Below are 22,788 nucleotides of genomic sequence, written 5' to 3'. Positions count from 1 at the left end.
TTACTAACTAGCTTGCAGATGTACAGTCCTAGCTGCTGAGTTCCACCCCTTCCATTATATGGTTGAAATGATGATCGAAGCTGTGGGAAGTTGCACAGGAAAAAGTGGAGTCTTCTGATTTCTGCCTCTCACCCTTTAAGTTCAATATGGGATGTCATGGAGTGGCTGTAAGTTAGATGAGAGAGATTTCAACCCCTACATATAAATAAGTCAGAAAAGCTGAAGTTGTTAATTAAAATTCCTCATCAAATTCTGCTCATCTAGCTTAGGTAGGTCTCATTCTTCATATAGGAATAGAAGATATTATAACAACAGTGTATTGTTTCCTGAGCTTTGTCAACAAGAATAATGTTAGCCTGAAATACCTGCACAAGATTTGGTACTAAACTACATGTTTTAAAATGTGAATCTCAGTTTTATATCACAGAAATGTTAACTCCATCATTTGAGATAGACAGATTTATTTTGGTTGAGCAAAAACTTAGGTTTGGCTGTATACGGTGAACTTTTCAGCCCTCCTACTTTCTTGGAGTTGTGCTTTTCTCGGTTTTTTTCCTTTCTTTTTTTTTTCATCTTTTGTCCTCTCTTGTTTTTCTGAGGAAAATACAGAATTCAATGTATTCCCTTTCTTGGCCTCAATCACTTGTGCAGCTGTTTCTTTGTGTATCAAAAAGCAAGTAAAGCAGCAAAGACGTGAAGTAAAGCAGGATTAAAAATGAAAGACAATTTATTAGAAATGAAAAAGTTTAGAAACCTTTAAAAATCCATTTTATAGACCACAGTTAAAATAGTTCCAACTATAGTTCCACACAGTCTTGAAATTTACAGTATGAACAGTCAAACATATGTAAGGCAATTCCCAATACACCTTTATCTCCTATTTCACACAAGACTGAACAATTTAAATTAGATTCAAACTCTCTTTAAGGTGAATAAAAATAGATATATTAACTATAACTATCTCTTCCAACGTATTCAAACGGCAGTATGGCTACAGGAGGAGTCTCTTTCTTTTTTAACTGTCATTTTTAACACTTTGTTATGTAAGGGAGAAACGTACTGATTTTTGATGTAACACCTCTAGGTAACTTGTAATTGGGATAGTCTTCAGAACAGATTTTACTATTCCTCAGTGCGGTATGCTGGCAAACATTCCCTTACGTTTTAATAACTTTTGGCACTTATAGATTCTCTGGTGCATACTAGTGTTCTGCTCATGGATACAGTGGTTTTAAGTGTTGGAGTTGAGTTTTTTGGCTGGGTGGCTGGGTCTGGATTTTTTTTGCTAACCTGCTGTTCTCTCTTAGTTTTACTGACATATAGCACACTTACATTCTAACTTGAACATAATTTTGTAGCAGCCCAGAAAGTTGCTTTCTAGTTTATCAACCTTTAGGTGATCTGTGGATAGGAACAAGCATCACAGAGCATATGGGACAAATCCTTCCTCCAGGGTTACTATCTGCTGGGTGCAGCCCTCTGTGAGGACTTATTTGAGGCAACAGCAGGAGATGGCAGTAAAACTTAAGGAGAGAACCTGGGCAATACTAATTAATCCCAAACTTTTGAGCTTTGTTTTTTCCTCTGCGGGAATGTAAGCCACTTACTATACACTAAAGAAAGGTGCATCAGGGGCACTTCTGATTGATTCCTCTCATTTGAAATGACTATGTCATTTTGTGATTTGAGTCCCTCTTGGAAGGAGTTGCTCAGCAATGCTTACTCTAGACACTGAAGGAAAGGCAACAAGGAGGCTTTTGGGTTTTTTTCCTTTTTTTTGTTTCAGTCCCTGCCTGGCTGGTTAATACTAAGGCAACCCACTAATCACAATGCTAGTGAAAACACACCAATAGGTTTTCTGAAGGTGCTGTAAGTGCATTCTGTTCTAACCTATTCTAATACAGTATTTTTCCCTTTGGAAGGAGCCTTAAGAGGAGGAAATAAGTTTGAGCCCTGGTAACACTAGTGGCTGTGGCGGGTGCTTAGTGTGTCTTAGTGTTTGTGTGTGTACACAGCCAGTATGTAGCTGTTGCACATACTAGATGAAATGAACAATTATTGGCTGATTTTGAGCTGTCCGTTGCCCACCTTCTGTGCAGTGGCATCATGTAGCTGTACAATCAAATATTGATTCCCTCTATGGTTTGAAATCCTCTGGCCGGATCTTCATCTCAACTCTCTTCAATGAATAGGTTGATCCATGCCATCCATACCAGGTGATGCCATCCATGTTCTTGGTGTGTTCTCCTTTGCGGTAGTAAACCCCGTTCAGATTGGAATCTGTGCAGCAATTGTACCAATATCCACCTTTTCAGAAAACAAATTAATAGATTCCTGGTGAGCTGTTTACTTAAAACAGGTATGTTTTGTATTAATAGTAAGAATTATTGCTCTTTCTGGCGGAGAGTGACCAGCATGCAGCATTAAGTCCCTGGAGCATATGGCCCTAATAGCTGGGATTGCAGGTAAATTCAAAACTTAACATAGATACTAAATATATAAAGATTTTACAGTTCCATAGTCAAATTAGTCCAGTAGCTTTTCATTTAGTTGCTCATTCCTCTTAGAATATTTCCTTGACATGCTTCTGTCTCTGACTCTAAGACATTAGCACAGGAAACGAATTTGGGTTCTTAGGTTGGGCAGCTTAAGGTGTTTCAAAGGTTTCTGGGCTCTGCAAGTAAGCTGCACTATTTTATTGAGGCTGATATCAACAATGTTATTTGCATGTCAGATGGGAGCACAACAGGGAAATTTAAAGGGCAAGACGCAGTGAAAACAGTTATATTTGTGACAGAGCTCGTGTAAAGATAATAAATTGAATTAAGAGAGTAACCTCATTAGAGGCTCTTAATAGAGTAGGAATGAAGATGAGAATTCAGGTTGAACTTCGAGGTGTGTGTAGGATAATATAGGAGAATAATTACAAGTCCCTAATACTAGAACTTGAAACTTCATAAAAATATAAGAAAAAATGAAAACCTTATAGATATACAAGAATGACTTCCCACATAACTGGTGTGTATTCCAGAATTGGTTACTTCTCCCTTGATTTGCCATCCGGTTGCTACTTACTAGTTACTTGGAAAGGGGGAGTCTTGGGCACTCTAAAAATTACTGAGGCAGCTGTCTTCAGGACAGGAAGGTGTTTATATGTGCTTTACCTTTACGGAACTGGGCACAGTCATCCACGCACTTGTCATTGTCCTTGTCCTTTGTGCTGAAGGCTGTGTTGTTGTGGTACCTTAGGGAGTCACGCCCTGTGTTGCCAGTGTAGTTCCCCACAAAAAGACGATAGCTATTTAGTTCGTTGCTCAGGGTGAATTGCTTATATTGTGCATAGCGTATGTTACCTTCCCAGTCCTGCCACAGAGCAGTGAAGAAGAAATAGGTCCTATTAGAACAGTTATGAAAAGACTCCACCATCTATGGTTATATACAGTGCATGTTGCCTGTCTTTTCTCAGTACCAGTTTTCACGAGGTTTTTTTTTGTCTCATACACAGCCAGCAGAAACTTACCTGTTAAGGCAAAGAAACTTTCCAGAGCAAAGCATCATACTTCCAAGTCTTATGTGCACTGGTATTAAAGAATATGTATGGAAACCTGGTGCGCAGCTCTTGCATTCAACATCCTTGTCTCATAGTGTGCTGCCTCAAGTAATTTTTTTCCTCCCTGAAACAGTGACTTTTAAATATAAAGACTTTCAGCTCACTTTTTCCATTATAGATATCCCATCCCTCAAAGCTATTGTACCAGCTATAAACTAGTCTAAGTTAAACCTAAGCCTTTAGTAGACTGTAGAAATTGTTTTGGGGTAATACAATGCAAGCTGTTTTGTACACAGGCTGGAAGGAAGTGCTGCAAGAGGAAAAGACTCAGTGTTTTTAAAACATTATGGGCCATCTCTGCAAAACTTAAAACTGAGGTGGTCAGCAGCTTGATATCTGTCTGCAGTGGGTTCCGCAGGATTCTGTAGAGCCTCACGTGTTCCCTAAGACACAATCTGTCTGCAGACAGAAGGTTGTCCTACTGACTTTGCATGGTACAGAATATAATTATGTCTTGTCGTTGAATGTATCACTACATCTATCTTACCTCCTTCTCCTGCAATTAAAGCATGCAAATTCTTTGGGCCTTCTATAGAGATAAGAGATGGTATCTGCTACTAGAGAATCGCTTTGTACAAAAAACCTTTTGCTGCTGAAATTAAGAGCTTATTAATTACCTCCAACTCAACCCGCAGAACAGTGGGGCGTCTTGAAAGTCGGTAGATATTTTCATTTCCCAGCCAAAAATCTCCCCGAATATTGCCAAATCCTTCCCTGTATTGTTTCCAGTCCCTATTGAAAGATGTCAGACCAACTTTACGTCTTTGGATGATAGTCCAGCCACCTCCATCTGTCTCCATGTCACAGAACACCTAGGACAGGAAAAAAGACAGTGCTTACTTGACAGCAGATTTAGGAAGGTTCAGTTCTCTTAACAGAAGACAAGACATTGTTCCAGATCTCACAGCTTGAAGAAATTCCTATTTTGTTTAAAAGCCATGGGGAAAAAAATTTATTAAATGAACCCTTTTTCTATTTTCCCTCTTAAATGTACACTCTTTCCTTCTTTGAAGTCTGCCTACATAAAGATGCTGATTTAAAGTGCAGGGTATCGTAACTCAGTATGTGCTCTTTTCATCTCCGTGGTAGATAAATATTTCTTGATTATATTTGAAAAGACATGTAATATACATTGTGTACTTGACATCCTTACCTCCAGATCTGGACTCCCCAGAAATTCATCAGGAGGTAGCTTGTAAACACCAGAGATTCGGTAGTTCCTCTGGTAAAGTGATGAGCAGTCATAGACAGCATCTACTTGAATCAGAACCAGAAAGTAAGAATCTGAACAGCAAGAACTCCTCCCCTGTCAGTGTGGTTTATGTAAAGCTTAGTGGCAATACAAGGAATAATTTAAGTGAAGAAAGTTCCCACAAGTCTAGTGTTCTCCTGAAATAGTTTAGTTTTGATCAATGCATGTACTGGAAAAAGACATTGTAGCACTGGGACTTTGTGATGTTTTCTCTTCCTTTTTTTTTTTTTTTTTTTTTTTTTTTTTTTTTTTTTTTTACCTTTCCCATCTAAAGAGACATCTCTTCACATTGCTACTGTGTGTGTCTGTGCTGGAAGGTAAAAAGATATATATTTGCTGTCTTCCTCCCAAATAATAAAGGCTGATATAATAGAATGGCTAGGCCTGCTGCCAGATGCCTCTTTTGATCGTGTGCTTGAACAGGTTAGCCAAGTTTGTGGATGAGGCATATTTGCACTAGAACCTGTGACAGAGATGGTGGCTTTTAACTGCAGTCATCTGTCAGTCTCTGCAAGCCTCTCTTCCTCCTGGTGCAGGAGCTGACTTGAAGATGGTAAAATGCACAGCTATTCTGAGGAAGATAAACTAGCTGAAGCAAGGCTTTATCTATTCTGACAGTTTTCAATTTAGTACAGACTAAATGTCTCTTACCTGGTGAGGTGAGACACATCTGTTTTAAATACCTTCTAGGCCAGTTTCTTCCGTGTGTTACTGTATTTTTTCCAAAACTACAGCTCCAAAGAGACTCATTATGGTATAATTTTTGTTTAAGACCTACTGTAAACAGTGGTGTGTCAAAACTAGCCAAGTCGAACTCTTTGTAAGAAGACTTTAATAAATAGATTGAGAAGATTTCCTTTGCATTTAAAAAAAAAATTCAGATTAAGTCTTTTGGCAAACCCAGTCATCCCAGACAACAGCAGTTTCTTTTTAAGGAAGTTTTAAGCTTGCTGCAGTGAATTTCATTTTAGGAGAAAAGTCAACAAAATGGACGCTTTCTTCTGGAATTGGCTTTACAAGTAGCTGACCTACAAAATGCACCTGCATTCCATGTTTAGTACAGGCCTGTGCAGTCACTGTGTGCAGTGAAATTTTCCCTCAGGGAAGAGAGAATTTTGAGCAATTTAACTGTGTTCTGGCTAGGCTTATATCACAGTTTGCATCTTCGATCATCTACAGACTTGAATGTTTGAGAATTATCATTCAAATAATGGATCACTCTTTTAGTCTGGTTCAGAGATAGTCATAAAGATACAATTACAAATCTCCAGTAATGCTTGGAGAGCACTTAAAATTGTTTTACCAACTTCTAGTCCCCTGTCAGCACTGTGAACTCGGAGGATATCACTGCCAGAGCCATTCCTTGACAAAGCCAGCTCCCTTTCTTTTTGGATTAGTACTGTAGTACTCAGAAAATGAAATATTAGACTGAGTTCCTCACTGTACAAATACAGTACCTGTTCAGTTTTTCCACTCCCTGATAACAGACATACAGATATTAAAATACAGCTGGACCTTTGGACTTCTGACAGATGAATTCAAACTAGTTTTCTCAGGATCACCCGCCTACAGAAGTACTTCATGCAGAAGTATTCAGTATGCATACTTGTTAATCACATTAGTGGGACATGCTAGCATTAAGAACTAGTCATTAGTTCATTTTGTGCATTAAGAGGTGTATCTGGGAGCTTGGCGACTCCCTCCTTACCAGCTGAAGTTTGTGTGACCGTCTGAGCTGCCTGGAGTTGCATGATATCTATCTGGTTGTTCATTTCGGAGTATTTGCTCTCAGCATCAATGAGGCGGGACTCCATCTGCTTGGTGCTCCCTTCCAGCTCCATCACCTGCATGACCACGTTCACCCAGTCACCTTCCTGCTTCTTGCTCAGCTCCTGCAGCATTCTGCTAAGGTTGGCCACTTGCAACTTGAGCTCCTTAATCTCATCGCAGCAGCCTGTCATCTTGGACTGTGCATTCCCATTGATTGTTCTCCTTTTAGGAGGCTTTTGCAGCAGTGCTGGATAGATTGCCACAGAGACAGTGACAATGCAGAGCCATGCCAGCTGAGCAGCGGATCTTGCTGGCATTTTTGCTTACAGCAACAAAAACCTTCCAGCTGACTGTGGGTAGTCTGAATGCAGCTGGGGTAGGTATGAAATTTTCTGCAAGTGCTACAGCAGACTGGTACCTAGCTTTCTTCCAATGAAGTGAGTCGCTGAAGGTGGAGCCTGAAGAAGTAGCTTTTTTTCAAACCCCTCCTGTCAGAGTCTATGCACTTTGGAAGTCTGTCTTGAAGCATCTTATATACTATTTTTCTGTTTACTTCCACCCCCCTGAAGCTATGAAGAGCTTTCTGGCCCCTCCCAGTTCATCTGTTCATATCAGGTGTTTACAGGGTGAAATTGGAACAGGTTTCAGCCAAGAAAGGTTGGAGAGAGCAGGAGAGACTTCACTCAGTTCTGTCTTGAAGGGGTGTGGGAGAGGGCTAGGAAATGAGGAGAGTTTCCAGAAATTATTGCCTATTGGATTGTAGCCCTCTTGGTGACTTGTTCTGGCACTTCAGTAACATAAGAGTATTAGTGATCCAGAATGTGAAAAGGCTGTCCAAGCAGGATGAGTTTGTAAAAGTGCAAGGAAGGTAACTCCCTAGCAGGTAGCCCTAGCCACAACAAATCCTACTAATATATTCTCCAGAAGTTGCAGGGGGTAACTCTATGCTTGCAGTATTTCTTAATTTAGATAGTATTTTAGCAAATTCATCAGTTCAGCATGTAATCCTCCTCTCTCTGGACACTGATCTCTCTGCACTATTTGTGTTGTAGAATTCAGTGCTGGTTTTTTTAGAGATGGGATACCTCAGTGTGGGATGGAAAGAAGTCTGCAAAATATGTAAGTCAAAACCCATGCCTCTGTTTACTCATAGTGGACAACCGAAAGGACATTAAGTAATGCTGAAAGACAGTCTACTTAAAATTGGCAAGAGGTGAGTTTTTTACAGGCAATGTGATCTGTCTAACTCCAGTATTGTGGAGGCCAGTTTATTAGCAGGATTTTAAGAGAGGAAAATCTATGGGTAATTAAAATGTCCACAGTTACATAAAGTGTAGATTTAAGAGTAAATCTAAATCTTAAATCTTTAGACATTCGGAGTATAGGTCAAGTATCAGTTGGCTGAGATAGCAACTTCCAGTCTTCTCTTTTATATCTTATAACAGTTCAAAAGTTGATTATAGCTGTTTGATCCCAAAGTAGAACTGTTACAGCAATGGCGCCGCCTTTTGCAAAAGTTCAGCAACTTTTGTTCTAGATCCTTATGGGTAAGTTGTTTCTCCACAGGCCAGCTGCTCTGTAATTGCCCAACATGTGGGTTCTTGCATCTTCCTGCAAAGTTTCTGATTGTGATAACTGGCAGAGATAAAATGTAAATGAAGGAGTAAATAGCTCATGTATCTGCTCCTGAGGTAAATGTCATGAAGGCTTCTTGGTGTCCAAGAAAACAAAAGAAAACTAATTTTGCTAGTTTTACAAAGAAAATTAGGACAAACCCAACTGAGACATGATACCCTATCTAGATTTCTTTTGCTGATCCAAAGTGGCTGCAGGATTTCTGCTTAATTAGAAAAGAGTAGAAAAGCCCTGCTGATCTGACATCCACTTTTAAAGAAATAGGAAGTACAATTTCTTGTTGGTACAGTTTCTCTTCCTCCTTAGCTTTGTTACACTTGTTGCTAGCTGCTTTGTTTCTGCCTCTGATTTGCATGCACCACAGCTGGCATAGTTTTTCTTCAGAACAGTAATGAGACACCCCACAGGGTGCAAAGATTTAGAAAGATGAAAGCACTGAAGGAGTGGAATAGGAATACAGATGTTTCATAAACCTGAATTTTCTTAGAGGAGGAAGAGGGGATTTTTTGGAGGACATCAGAATCAGAGATGTCCAAACAGGCAGTGTGAATGTCTTGAGCTTCACTCTGGGTGACTGCCTGTGTACTGTACTTCAGGCAGAAACCTCTGTAGTCTTAGTATCAGCTAGTGAGGCTACTGTGTGGTACTGGTGACCTGAGATATTGCCAGAGATACACAAGTACAATTTGATAAAGTACTGAGGATATCTCCACAGCAGACAGTGGACTTCAGTCACGTTTTTGTCATAGACATTCCAGAAACCTTCCATAGCAAAATTGCTTTTTATACTTCAGACAAGAAAGTGCCACTGCATGTGGATGAAAGCCTGACCTTTTTGTTCTGCCTCTAATCCTGTCTGAGCCCTCTTCCAGCTGGAGCTTCTCTCATTCCCAGGGGCAAATTCTTCTCAGGCTTCCTGTGATGAGAAACATGTTTTTGTCAAAATTGGAACAAAGAATAGGACAGGCCAGACTCTGGCTTCTCCTCCCCAAAAAGCCACCCTGCTAACACCCCCATCGTGTTACATAGGACTTTGATCCATTCTGCTGCTACTCTCACTCACTGTAACTCTTTTATTTCTCTTGTACAGTTTGAATTTCACACACACTCACACCATGAGGGGCAAATGTGGAAAAGGGGAGCCACTTCTAAGTCCATGCATTCCTTCTTGATACAAACTTTGGAAGGATCCAAGATTCAGCCAAACTGTTGCACACAGATGTTACGAAACAGTGCAGAAAGGCCGCTGAATCCCCTCTCTAACCTGTAGTATTTAATTGAAATGAGACAGCCAGGATTTTATTTTGGGTTTAGCCTCTGATTTGTGTATCCTAATGCAAGCCATCTTTCTTTTGCGTACTTTGATTTACCTGTTTTAAAATAGAGATAATACTTCCTTGTTCTCTCATTGTGTTCTCTGTAAGGAGGTGACAACAGATATATGCAGGAAAGGAAAAGAGCACTAATCTTTGTGTCTGTCATTACTTTTGAGGAAGCATTTAGAGAGATTTGGGCAGACAGATCTCTGTTGGCAGGGACCTTAGCCTTAATGGAATTTGACTTCTTTATGAGTATTTGAAAGATGAATCTTTCCCTGTTGCATGGAGAACTGAGTGTAGCCACTTAGACAGCAATAGCTACTGATGCTAGTCATTGCCAGATTAGATCAGCTGTAGAAGTTGACAGTCTGTAGGAAACTATTCCACTGTTATGTACTGGAGTACTTACAACTTGAATTCAAGATCCTGTTATATCTTGGAAAGATGCATAGTTTTGGGCATAACTAGGAAGAAACTAGTTCCATTACTGAGTGGGTCCTAGTCCTATTTTTTCCTTTCCTCCAATACTGATAGAGAAATCGAGCATCATTTGGTCTGAAAATCCATTGCCCTGGTTTTCCTCCATTATATTTTGTACGTAGGAATACTCTGCTACATGGTAGATAAAAAGATGAGATCCTAAAGTCAAGAACATGAGGCAAATCCTTTTTGACTTTGTTAATGATGTGGGTTTTAAATGATTGGGAGAATTGAGTCTAAACATGGTTACATTTAGTATGTACCCTATGTTTATAATGTTGGTTGATGTTACCAAATTCAAGTATATTAGTATTACTTGATTAGAACCAGATATCTCTTGTCCCTGGAGGGTGAGATTAAATTAGAGGTGGGTTTAAATGACTGCCTTCTCTGGGAAGCTGTTCTGGCAGGTGTATGTGAAGCTGAGACAAGAAGAAACGCTCAGCACCCTGTGGCTATTTATTTGGTAGCCAGTCATTGCAAAACCCTTAATATGCATCCGGCAAATGCTTAGAATCTAGCATTCCTGGTGCTTGCTGAGATGGCAAAAGCTCATAGCAGTTCTCTGCTGGCAGATCGTAGGAGTCCATAGTTCGTTGAAGCTCTGTGAAATACTGCTTTCCCTTCCCAGGAAGCGTGAAACTGTTCACCTCTGGCTTTGGAGATGCTCATGAATGTTCTACACATTCCCTTTGCTATAGCTTTACAGTAATGACTAAATCCCTAGTAAAGTAGAATAAAATTGTTGTTTACTGTAATTAGTTACTGTAAATCTCTGAAGTTATACAGGAACAGGTGGAACAAGTGAGACGGCCTGATGAGAAACAAAACACTGATACTTCCTACAATCATTTGTGATTTCTTTTTTACTTAATGTATCCTTTCTTTGCATAACCAATACATAAAGACTCTGGCTCTGTGTTTCACCTTTCTGCTAAATATCTTCCTTGGGATTTTTTTTTTCTTCTCTGCCTTCACTGAATCTGGTTAATAAAGAATAGGTGATATAAAATCTTTTGCAGCCTGAGCAGCAGGGCAGGCTAAGAATTTTATTGTAACCATTTTCACTGCTTCTCCTTTCAAAGCTCATGAATGTTTTTATTTAATTTTCAAGCATTTATATCAAGATTGGGAATTTGGCCAGTTTTAATGCCTGTGCGCTCTTACTGTGAAGAGCTGAAGGGGCTGCTACTCTGGCCTATAAGCAGTCAATCATCACAACTGTTTATTGAAAACAGCTCTTTGCTGGTATTGGTTTCTCAAATGTATTTGTTCCCAGCATGGGAATGATTTTTAGTAGCATGATGGAAATGCATTGGGTTTTAGAGTTGTTTGGGGGGCAATTGGTTGTTTCTGAGGTTTGTTGAATCAGGGACTTAGGGGATGCCTGAACACAAATAAACTGCAGAACTGGGGAAACTGGCCAACAAAGTTAATTCCTTGTGCCAGAGGATTACCTGTTCCCCAAAGTATCCACCAAGTAGCAGTGCCTTCCTCTTCTAATCCCAGAAGCGAGCCCTCAGGAGTTCTTCAGAAGGAAAACCAAGCTTGACTTATGTTGGTAAAATCTGTCACACAGAGTAGCTTTTTAAACAAACTTGGGGAGACTAAAAAAAAAAGGAAAGTTTGGCTTCTTGTCCAGACTTTGCACACAAGCTGCTTTATTGCAAAAATAAGGTTTTTCTACTAAGTTTTGACATCCTTTCTGGCAATCGGAAATGTGTGTGTTCCCTCACAGATAGGCCTGGGACCTCCTGAAAAGGCTCTGTTAAAAGAAAGTTTTTCATTTTTTTGGGATGATAGGGAAGAGTCCAGTCTCTTACTTCTGAGTTCTTGAAAATGTAATGTATTTTGAGTGACAGGAAGTATTGTTAGAGACCATGAAAGATAATGGAAGACTGGAAAGCTCCCAGGACTGTATAAAAGAGAATATTTCTAGTAAACATTAGACATTTATGCCTGGGGTTTGTGGAGGAGAAAAGTCCATCATTTGAGTGCTCTTCCTGCTGAAGACAATGAAGTTGTTTTTCATTCCCAGTTCATGTCTGGTTTCTGTTTAAATAGCCTTTATAATATACAAGCAGTAAGAGTATATTTCTCTTAAATAGCATTCTTGTTTTTGATTCTAGCTCAGTGTGCTACATTTTAGTCCTTTGCACATCTAAGACTTACATTTTTATTTGATATCTTAATAATCAAACAGTAGGTTTATGTAACCTTTCGCTACTAACAAAAATCAAAGATTTAATATTTTTGTCCGAGATTTTTATATCGGGGAGTTTGCCAAGCGTAGTCACTTTTTACAATTGCTATGTCATTCCATCCCTACAAAATTTTTTTCATCAGAAGGCTTGTCTCATTTTAATATCCCACTTATGATCAAGTGCTATAAATAGGTTAGGGTTAGACAGTAGGATTGGATATTATCCTGGCTATAGTACAGATATTGATTAATAAACAGGAGGGGAAAATGATCTATGATCTTGGATTTAACTGTCTTTTCACAAAGCTTTCTGTGCCAGTGTCATTTCCTTATCCAGCTGCCCCTTACATCTGCTGAAGATTGTGCAGTTGGAATATAGGAATTACTGCTTTTTTTACTGTGATTGACATCAATTTTAATTCTACTGTGCTGCATTATGTGTTATGCAGTGAGTCCAGGTGAGCTGAACTCATACAGAACTTCACTGATGAAAATCAGTTTTGCCACTAATTAATCCTCATTTTGAAGGAAAGTATAAGGATCTTAATGTTGTTTTGTTGTTTCTTCTAATCACTTTGTTTATTGCATAAAATGTGAAATCAAATGGTGGGTATTTAAACAGTGAAATTAGTACCTTAGTTCAAACTATATCAAAATCTTGATATGACTGAGGCAACCTTGTTTTTTCTGTGGACTCCCATTTTAATAGACTATCTGCAAACATGAGGACAGCTCTCTTGAAGTAGTTTCAGAAGATTTTATGTATTGACATGTGGCACTTAAAATATATAATTTTGAAATATCTTACTTGAGCATTAATACTGGAAGACTCTCCCAGTCCATACCAGGCAGCACAGCTGAATACTTAAGCCTTTCCTGAAAGATGATGTGTAACCTATGACCTACCAAACCTATACCTAAAAACTTCCAAGTAAGGAGATACAGTAGTCATCTTTTGTGGTCTACTGCTGAGCCTTCAAGTAAAGTAGGTGGTAGTGGTGGCTTTTCTTTAGCTTGTAAACAAAAATGAACAGATTAATATGTTCTACTCTCAGTGGATATGGAGAACAATTGACCTTCACCTTAATATAAAACTTCATATTATCCTGAATTAGGAACAACTGCAAGGACACCACCCAGTAAACAGAGACTTAAGTTACTGTCTGCTGAGTTAGCCAGCAGCACTGTTTCCATCTTTTGAGATGTTTTCCCACCTTCTCCTTTAATACAGAAAGATTTTGTAGTTATCTTTTTCCAGATACAAGGAGAAATCTATCCCCCTGATTCTAATCCGATAAACTGCCCTAATTTCCAGCAGCAACACTGTGACTAACCCCCTGGCAGCTCTGCCTGGCTGGAATATTGGCCCTTCAGGGCCTTTTCTGTGTGCCTGGATGCTTTTTTGTAGTGTTGCTCATCTGTCCGGTCTCCAGCACAATGACTAGAACACAGCTCTGTAGTGTTTTAAGAGTGTTACAAAATTTAAGAAGATTCTGCCTGAGCACAGACCTCATCAGATCTACAGGGAGAGGGGCAATGCCGTAATGGTAGGATAGTGAAAGGACAGGGAAGCACAGAATGCCACAGTTTCTAAACATGTATTTTGAATGTATTAGCAGGACTCCATGTGGAAATGCTTTTCCAAGAGTACAGTCTGCAAGCCCACTCTCAGAGAATTTGTATGCAGAGAGGTGTGGGTCTGTTGAAAACACATTCCAGTCAGCTGTGGTAGTAGCAATTTTTGGGAATTGTCAATATACTTCCAACACTCAGAGCACACTGAATCCAGTGGATGAGAAAAAGCAGAAATCTAAGGTCTTTCAGAACAAACAAAAAAACCTCCAAAACACAAGATCAGAACTTAATCCACACACAACTGTGTTTCCCTTAGCCTGTAAAACTGAATAGCAAAAAGATGCAGTGATTACCAAGGTTTTATTACTCTGAAGATATAAGTCAGTGAATGTTCAGCCATATTAATAAAGTCCACTTTGATGCATGAGTCTTGCTTTGGAGGGATTTTTGTACTCTTCTTGACAGCTGTACTTCTCTGTGTTTAGGTCCATTTCTGTCAAAGCAGTGAATGTTGTTGCTTTCCCCTCATTTTGTCTATGCGCTATTTTAATGTGGTACATCAAAATGTGAAATAATTGACAGGAGGTTTCCCAGTCAGTGGCTTACCCTAGTCCACAAAATTATTTATCTTTACTCACTATGTGGGCTAGATCATTTGTTACAAGGGAGTAATTTATGATTAATAATGACAACATAGTATTATATCTACTGCTGTGTATTCTTTTAAATCAAAGTCTTCTCCTTCCTCTTCCCTTCTTTCCCCTCCCTTTGCTTAAACCTAGCTATAGACAGCTTTGAAACATTTAGTTCTACTTTGGACAGCCAAGAAAGTATGAAACAAAAAAAGAGTAATTGCGTGCACCAGGGAGCATCAGCAAAAGAGCAGTGCTAATTGTTGAAGAATAAAAGATAAAGGCCAATTTTGTCAGGAAGTGTTGACAAGAAAGATAAGTTGGAAGTAATTAACTGACTGACATGCTGGAAGTGATGTCTCTGCCAATGGCTCTTTAAATCATCAGGATATGAAATGTGACAGCCATTTATCACTTTTATGAGGCACTGCTGCCTAGCTTTCCCTTGGGAAGCGTGGAGGTAGTATGTTCTTTGACTGTCTTGCTAAAAAAAAAAAAAAAAGGCATGGATATATTTCAAGTGCTTCCCATTTTTGGGTGCCTGTCTTCTTGAACAGTGATTATGGTGTGTTCTTAGCCAGGCTAAATCTGATTTGAGCTCAGGCCATTCTGAGGTCCTGTTTCCAAGAGTATTTTACTTCACCTTCCCAGATACCCAGAGTGTGTCTGGGAGCTTGGTTCTTTAGTTGTCAGGAAAGGAAACTTCTACAGATAGAAGAAATATAGCACTCATTTAGAAATTTTCTTTCTTTTCTCTGTTCAGAGTACTCTTTTAATACTATGGATTTCCTTTCTCTTACTGATCCACAGGCCTCTTGGGGAGGGGGGCAGGTGGGAATGGGATGAAACGCAATCATTCTGATGATAGAAGGCAAGAAAGGATTTTTCTGAAAGCTGCTTATATCTACAGCAGCATATTCAAAGACCATTGAAAGTCTCTTTGCATTGCTGTCAGTTGACACGTTTGGTTTTGTCAGGTTATACTGTTTCCATTCCAAACATTAACTGTTATTAATGTTGGACTGCAGGGTGTGTTGTAGAGTGCTCGGGTGTTGTGACATTGCTTTGAACAGCTTGCACTTCTTGTTTTCCAGCGGCACTAAGGAAGGAGGAAAGCAATGAGCCAGAGACTGTTTGTAAATAAGCTTTATAAAATAGCAGGAGCTTCGCGAAAAGTTAATTTCCTCATTAAACTGGGCTTTAGCAAAAGTGCTGATCACCAAGCACCAATGTGCAGAGCCATTTCTGATAGTAAGATCAGCAAACCAATATGAAATAGAAATTATTTAAGAGAATAGCTGTACATATGTTGCTGAACTGGAGAACCAGGCTCATGAGTAGCCTATTTGCTTGTGCTTCACAAAATTCAGCTGCCCTTGCAAAGCAAGATGCCTCACGGGTACAGAATGAGGACTGGTTGTGATGGCAGGACTTTCTGACATGTTCTTGAAAAACAGCAAAAGAAGAGCACCAGTACTGGTTAGTACCAGTGTAGAGGCATTATATGAAACATGAAACTGAAAGTAGGGTTGTGAGCTTTTTGTGTGTGTTCCTGGTGACATTTGTCAACTGTTCTAATGATGTAGATTGTTTCCTGGATCATTAAAATCTCTACTCTGATTTTTAAAGGAGTTGGTGGGCTGTTTAAGAGAAAGAGGGGAAAAAATCAGTACTGTAAAGCTCTTAATAAGCGTAGCTGTTTAAGAAATTATGCCTTTCAAACTATTGGCAACTATTCTTCCTATGCAGGCCGCTATTTAGAATTGATAATCATATATAGTCACTGTTTTGTGTAATGAGTCCTGAGAATATGTGCAGAGAATATGCGTGCACCTATTGTTTTGCAAATATATAGTCATTGCGTGTCTTTTGTAGTCTAGTCATTCACTTAAAAGTTTTAAACAAAAAGGAGGGTGTTCAATTGGTATTTCTAAATGATAGAGCTTGGTATTATCAAGCAGAAGCTTATACCAGACTCTAACATTTATCAACTGTGTTAAATGGTCTTTCTCTCACTACCTTTTCAGCATTAACAATAAACTGCAACAGCCAGAAGCAGCTGCTGGGGTACTGGAATATGCCATGAAGCACTTTGGGGAGCTGGTGAGTCCAGCTGGGTAACTCTCTTCTTCATGTCTTATGTTTTCCTGGTTTTTGTAGGTTTTTGTAGGTTTTGGGGTTTGGGTTTTTTTGTGTGTGTGTGCGTGGTGGTGGTGTGTTTTTTCAATCAGTCACGTTGAGGGAGGTTCTATCCCCACTTGTAATACTGCATCTTTCATAGTGAAGGTGCCTTGCTGCCTATGGGATGTATACTGTGTACTTAGCTGTATACTAGCAAACACTGTATGCAGGTAAGATAGATGGGAAGGCTGCAAGAACTTGTGCAAGAACCTGATTTGGAGGAGGATTTAGCAGCCATCATTGACACTAAATGTGGCTCTGGGCAGCTAGCAACTTTACAAAGTAAGTCATAAGAGGAGCTGTGAGCTCTACTGTCAAGAACTTGCTTGAAATATTATGACCGAGCTGAGGACTTGAAGTAGAAGACCTGGCATGCAGAGCGTGGTTTATACTGACCCTGCCCACAAGGCTGGGAAAAGAATCTATTCTGCAGCCTATGTCAAGACATGAGCTGCCAAGGACTGAGCAGAAAAACATTGGCAGAGATAAATATGGAAAATATATTAAGGCATTTTATTTCTTGAAAATTAGAAACAAAATCTAGAAACAAAAACTGAAGAAAAGTTTGTGCAGCTGATAAGGATCACTGCTTGGCTTTGTTACAAACCACAGCCTTTCCTTGTGAGGGCTGCGATTAGACCCCAACTTTATACTACCTGCTGTATTAAAAAATTGCCTAGCAGTAGCCAGATGCACAGTGTGTTTTTTGGGGTTGTTTTTTTGTGGGTTTTTTTTTGCAGTTAGTCACTCTATTCCTGAACACAGGACTGTTGTTCTTGCTTAAATGCAAGCATGTGCTACAATGGGAAGTGGAATATTTTATAGATTTACCCTTTTTCCTATTCTACTCATTCCCCCTCTCCAAAAAGAAAAGCACCAGCCACTGAGCTAATATTTCAGTGGCACTGAATAGGGAGATGATGCTGGATTGATCCCTCTGGTAAACGTGAATTCATTTCTGTGCAGGTTGAGCAACAGTCAGGATTCCTGTTTTTGCACTAGCTCAAGTCTTTTGTCTGTATCACAAAAGCCCATGAGGATATTTAGAATGAAAAAAGGGCTAAGTGACCACCATAGACACAGAGTTGCAGTAGTTAATATAGAATGATGAATATTAATACCACTATTTATTCTGATTTTTTTTTTTCTCCTCCTTAGGAAATTCAAGCTACCTGGTATGAAAAGCTTCATGAATGGGAAGATGCTCTGGTGGCCTATGACAAGAAGATGGACACAAACAAAGACGATCCTGAGCTGATGCTAGGACGGATGCGTTGCTTGGAAGCACTTGGTGAATGGTAAGAGAGGAATGCCTGAAGTCTGAGGAAAATGTTGCCTTTAAAAATGGTGCCTTTCTCTTCTCTGAATGCTGTCATCCAGGTGCAACTTTTTTGCCTGAATTCCTATTTACTCCTGCTTACTTAATAGTTTGAGTATCTCCAGCAACTTCTCATTTTATTCGCAGAAGTCAGAATTGGTAATAATATCTCTTAAGCCATTTGGGATGGGCCATCTTATAAGTGAAGGTTTCTCTGAAAGAGAATCTGCAGTCTTATGATCAGATCAACCCCATTTGTAACAGAGAAAGAAATTGTAAATAGAGGGGACCTTTCAGGAAACATTAACTGGGCAGCACTTGTCAAAAACAGTTATGAAGGGAGCTCCTTGTGGCCCTCCTTTTAAAACTCTGTTTAAAACATGAGAGAGATTTATTCGCGGTCAGACCTATGCCTATCCAGAATGCATGGTCTTTTGCACAGTTGTTAGTGAAATTGTCTGTTTCCTAATAGTCAACAGGGTGTAAGATTATGCCAAATAAATCACTCCCACTTTAAAACCCTTTTGCCCATCTTGTAGATGGCTGAATTTTTCATTATTACTCTTTTTTAGCATTCATTAAGCATTGTCTTTGTGGACATTTGGTATTTCAAACCCTGCGTTAAATGTGTGTTGTCAACACATAACTGGTTAGAGTCTGTGTCTGTGAGAGGGTGAGCTGGTAGTGACTTATAGCTTGCTAGTTAATTGGGGGCTTCTGTTTTTCTCCCTGTTCACTTCAATTCGAAGAAGATAATTGGAGAAGGCATTCTGTGCACTGTAGCATGCAGTTCTACCCAGGGGCATATGTGATTTGGTCCAGGTTCCGCCTTTCTACTGAACTTTTCATGTCACTAGAGCTCTCTCCTGATGGGTCCTGACGTGAACCCATGGGATGGCACACAGTAAGGAGATTCCTCTTCACTAAAGTCATATTACTGTTAGAGAAACAGAGCTGTTTGAGAAACCTAATTCTGACAGCATTTTTCTGCCCTTTTTGTTTGTAGATGAGGGTGAGGCATACTGGGTGTAGCTTTTTCAGTAGGAAAAATAGATCCTCTTACTGAGTGTTTCTCAATCATCTTTTCTAGGAGTAGGCAGTTCCCACCAGGGATTTACATAATTTCTCCCTCCTGCAGGACATGTATTTGTGTCAAGTGTCTTCTCTGAACCTCCCGCTTCTTCGCATATCAGTGACAAATATGTTACAAAAAGATGCTTTTTTTCTGTTGGAGCATCTATTGATGTCTGTAGTGATGAGAGCAATCACAGTCTCACAAAGATCTGTGTGCTTGCTGTTGTGGAACTGCACTCTGTCTCTGTGCAGATGGTTTTTTACAATTCAGAAATGCCTTTGCAAAGCGTTGTCTGCTACCTTGCAACTGACTATAGAGACATCATCCTGAGACTGAGGATTCCATGGTTTGGCTGCTGATATTCTTCAGTAGCGTTCAACTTGACTATTTGTGCTGCTGGAGTCTGCTTGGCAGAATATGACGGTTAATCTAGAACTGATACTATGCAGCATCATTATTTCAGTACTCCATCCAGTGATGTTTTGAAAGTATAGTCAAAATACTCTTAGCTATTTGTCTCCTGATGTAGTTAAGTCTGCAAGAGCCATACTGCTTTATTAGCATCTATGAGGTCCTGATTTTCTGCTGATGATTTACTGTTGCTAGGTTTGGCTTGGTTTTTCATTTGCTTTGGTTTTTTTTTTTTTCTCCTGGGCCATTAAGCTGTCAGAATGACTATCTTGCCTGTGGCAGCCCATCGGTTCTGTTTGACTAACTCATCTTCCTTTTTGGGAGAGGAGAGTATGACAGTAGAGAAGGCAAGCTGGCCTCTTCACAGTTGGCAGCTATTCCACTGCTACAGAGTATCCAGCCTGAGAAATTCTGGAACTGCAACACCCACAGTAATTGGTTTGATTAATGGAGCATTCACAGTTGATTTAAAAGAAATAATATAAAAAAATCCTGATGATTCCTCTCCAGTGGAGATGAAAGATTCAGATCCCTTCTGAGATCTTGTCATGACAAGTTTTCATACTAGGTTACAGCAGCATTGATTCTGTAGTTTCTGTCTTCAAACTTGATGATGTGTTTATCCAAATTGTTTGATAGCAGGACCCATGCACAAGCTATTCAGATCATATGTTTCCTGTACTGACACTTGCGAAAAATTTTAAGTGTCCCTTGTTTGGTAGTGGTTTGGTTTTTTTCTTGGGAACGGGGTGGGTTTTTTCTGTATTTGTATACTGGAGTTGACAGTTCAGTTCATAAAGTAGGCATTACTACCTGCTGAGGAACAAATGCAAACTTTTGTCTGGATTTGTGTTTTCAAAGCATAGTGTGCCTTTAAATTATTTTCTGATGATAGGATAATTGTCATCAGACTAGCATGTCTGAGTTGTTCAGAGGAGAAGAATCCTATTCTCCACTTTATCTAAAAAGAACAATGGGGCTGGTTGTCATCTTATCTGTGGAAAGTCGTTGTTTAACAAGGCAGACTTCTTAGAAGAGGCTTTTTGCTGATCAGAAATTGTGGATTCTTCTTAGGGGGCAGCTCCACCAGCAATGCTGCGAAAAGTGGACACAGGTCAATGATGAAACTCAAGCTAAGATGGCCAGGATGGCTGCAGCTGCTGCCTGGGGCCTAGGTAATGTATCCTTATGTGGTAGCATATGACAGCCCACAATGTGGAGGCACAGATACTTGTAAATTACTTCAGAACTACAAAATATAAGAAACAGCAAAATCAAAACCCAAAATTATTTATGTTGGGAAATGAAGTGTTATTTAACACTGAAGCCCTCTGGAAAACTTGCATTTACATAAGGTCTTCCAGCGTGGTCTCAAATAACAGAGAGACTGCCTTATTGGGCTGAGCAGATAATCAGTTGCTTAACTGATCCCTTTTACTTAGTTTTACATTGAACATAGCTCAGACTTGAAATGAGATTAATAGAATTTCTCAGATTTGTGGCACTCTTATTTACAAACTAGAACAATGACTGATGAACATCTCAATAGGTTGTGTCTGTTGAATAGACAATCTTAAGTGGAATAAATCTATAAATGGTCCAAATATCCGTTATGCTGATAGCCAGATATTTACTAGAGAAGCTTACAAATCACTTGCTGTCTGCCAGCCTTTACTGAGTAAAATTCATCTTTTGCTTTGTAGGACACTAATTCATTCAAATGTTCTGGAAATGTCAGCATTTCAACTTTTTCATCACAAGGAATGCAAGAACCTTTTTTATGAGATAACAAATTACCTAGAAGAAAAATACCTATGTTTTTGCTTTTTTATAACTCTGTGTATGTATGTATACAGTTTGTGCAGATATACAGTTTCTGTGTATAACACAGACCGTCCCTGCCAAGGACAAGCTGTTGGAGACCTGACTTAAATGTAGCAGTACCACACAGCATTCAGGCCTAGTCAGTGATGTCTAAGCACTGTAGCATAGTTCTGTTCTTATCTTGGAGAGAAGACTGTTGTATTATTGAGGATATCTGTGTCTCTGCAGGTCAGTGGGATAGCATGGAAGAATATACCTGCATGATCCCAAGGGACACCCATGATGGTGCTTTCTACAGGGCTGTACTGGCTCTTCATCAGGACCTTTTCTCACTGGCTCAACAGGTAATTATCTTCCTTGTTGGCTTCCCAAAACCTAGTTTAAGATGAACTAGGCTGTATTTCTGCATGGAAAGACATGCTGTTTTAAAGCAGTTGGCTGTAACCTATGAATTGCCCAATAACCTTTTTTCCATTGATGTATTAGACCTTGGTGATTGAGCTTACCTTGTATTTCCAGAGACACAGCAGTGAATATATGTACAGATAGTAGTGGCCCAGTGCTGTAGAGTGTACAAATGCCTTAGTCATTCTTTGGCTTCTTTACTTTTATGTCTGTTTTCTAGACAGTGCACAAGGGTTATCTTGGCAGAAGTTCCATTCTACAAGGCACTGCTTGATAAAAGGCATTGATGGCATAAGACACACATAAGATTCTTCATGGGTGTTCTGTGCACTTCTGTCTATTGCAGCTCCTTTAGTGAAGTGCTCATATATATCATGTACCAGAACTTTTCCTCTAATTTTTCTGGTAGCAGTGATAAATCTTAAATTTTAGATTGACATCAGAAATCAAGGCAAGGAATAAGTCTATTAAACAGAGTCGTATTTGTATGCTTGTTTGTCACAGAGGAGATTTGCAGAGTGACTTTTTCCCCTCTGTAGATGTGAAGCATGTTGTTTACTTTCCAAGGAAGCTCAAGTATCATTTCTCAGAATTCTGTGCTGGCTTGCCAACTTAGATAAAGGAGTAATTCAGTTTGCTCTGTCAAAACCCGTACACAGATTTTTGGGTGATGTGCACAGTAAAATTAGCCAGGCATTCAAAGAGGTAGAGTCTGTGATTAACCTTTAACATTTTGAACAGGAAAAATTGTAGATGAGAGATTATATAATGACTGGAACCAAAGCACGATTTATTTCATGCTTGAAGAGCATGTCTTAGTTGGAGGAAGAGAAGTGGAATTTGCTGTCCTGTAAAATTCATAAAAACCTGTTGGGTTACATAAAACAGTGAGAGCTATTTTCTATCATTGTATTTTATCAAGAGACATTTCTTGAGGCTTTTTTGTAACTGCCTCTCTTGCACTAAAATGTGAACTTCTCTTTTTTCTCTATAAATGTTACTGATTATGATCTCTACAATGACAGTAGGATTAGAAATACCGCAAACTTTGATTTGGTAGAAAGGCAAACTTCAGACTGTGCAGGTGATAAATGAAGC

The 22,788-nt window shown here is 39.4% G+C and overlaps 2 protein-coding genes across 5 annotated transcripts in view; one reads left to right on the top strand and one right to left on the bottom strand.

The window, feature by feature from the left end:
• MTOR (mechanistic target of rapamycin kinase) overlaps positions 1 to 22,788 on the top strand; it is a 68,341-nt gene that overhangs the window by 21,014 nt on the left and 24,539 nt on the right. For all 3 annotated transcript variants that reach the window (XM_049807176.1, XM_049807166.1, XM_049807185.1), the window contains 4 exons: positions 16,504 to 16,579; positions 17,816 to 17,955; positions 20,536 to 20,636; positions 21,514 to 21,629. In XM_049807176.1, coding sequence (XP_049663133.1) covers positions 16,504 to 16,579; positions 17,816 to 17,955; positions 20,536 to 20,636; positions 21,514 to 21,629 — 433 coding nt within the window. The remainder of the gene's footprint in view (positions 1 to 16,503; positions 16,580 to 17,815; positions 17,956 to 20,535; positions 20,637 to 21,513; positions 21,630 to 22,788) is intronic.
• On the bottom strand, positions 777 to 7,109 carry ANGPTL7 (angiopoietin like 7). Of its 2 annotated transcripts, none has more exons than XM_049807335.1 (5): positions 6,571 to 7,109; positions 4,764 to 4,867; positions 4,228 to 4,422; positions 3,165 to 3,363; positions 777 to 2,307 (listed from the first exon to the last, which is right to left on the bottom strand). In XM_049807335.1, exons 1-5 carry the CDS (start codon positions 6,947 to 6,949, stop codon positions 2,138 to 2,140), a joined length of 1,047 nt encoding a protein of 348 aa, XP_049663292.1. In that variant the 5' UTR covers positions 6,950 to 7,109; the 3' UTR covers positions 777 to 2,137. The 2 variants fall into 2 exon arrangements, with proteins under 2 accessions (XP_049663292.1, XP_049663302.1); XM_049807345.1 differs by having other exon boundaries at positions 4,764 to 4,864.

The sequence above is a fragment of the Accipiter gentilis genome, chromosome 1, assembly GCF_929443795.1.
Source record: "Accipiter gentilis chromosome 1, bAccGen1.1, whole genome shotgun sequence".
Lineage (NCBI taxonomy): Eukaryota > Metazoa > Chordata > Aves > Accipitriformes > Accipitridae > Astur > Astur gentilis.
This window is presented reverse-complemented; position numbering and strand designations above follow the sequence as displayed.

Excerpts from the sequence above, each read along its gene's own strand:
- ANGPTL7 (XM_049807335.1), bottom strand. The coding sequence starts at position 6,949 with ATGCCAGCAAGATCCGCTGCTCAGCTGGCATGGCTCTGCATTGTCACT. Across the intron at positions 3,364-4,227 it reads TTCTGCGGGTTGAGTTGGAG|GACTGGGAAGGTAACATACG; the intron begins GTAATTAATAAG and ends GCTCTGTGGCAG. Across the intron at positions 2,308-3,164 it reads CTGTGCCCAGTTCCGTAAAG|GTGGATATTGGTACAATTGC; the intron begins GTAAAGCACATA and ends TTTTCTGAAAAG.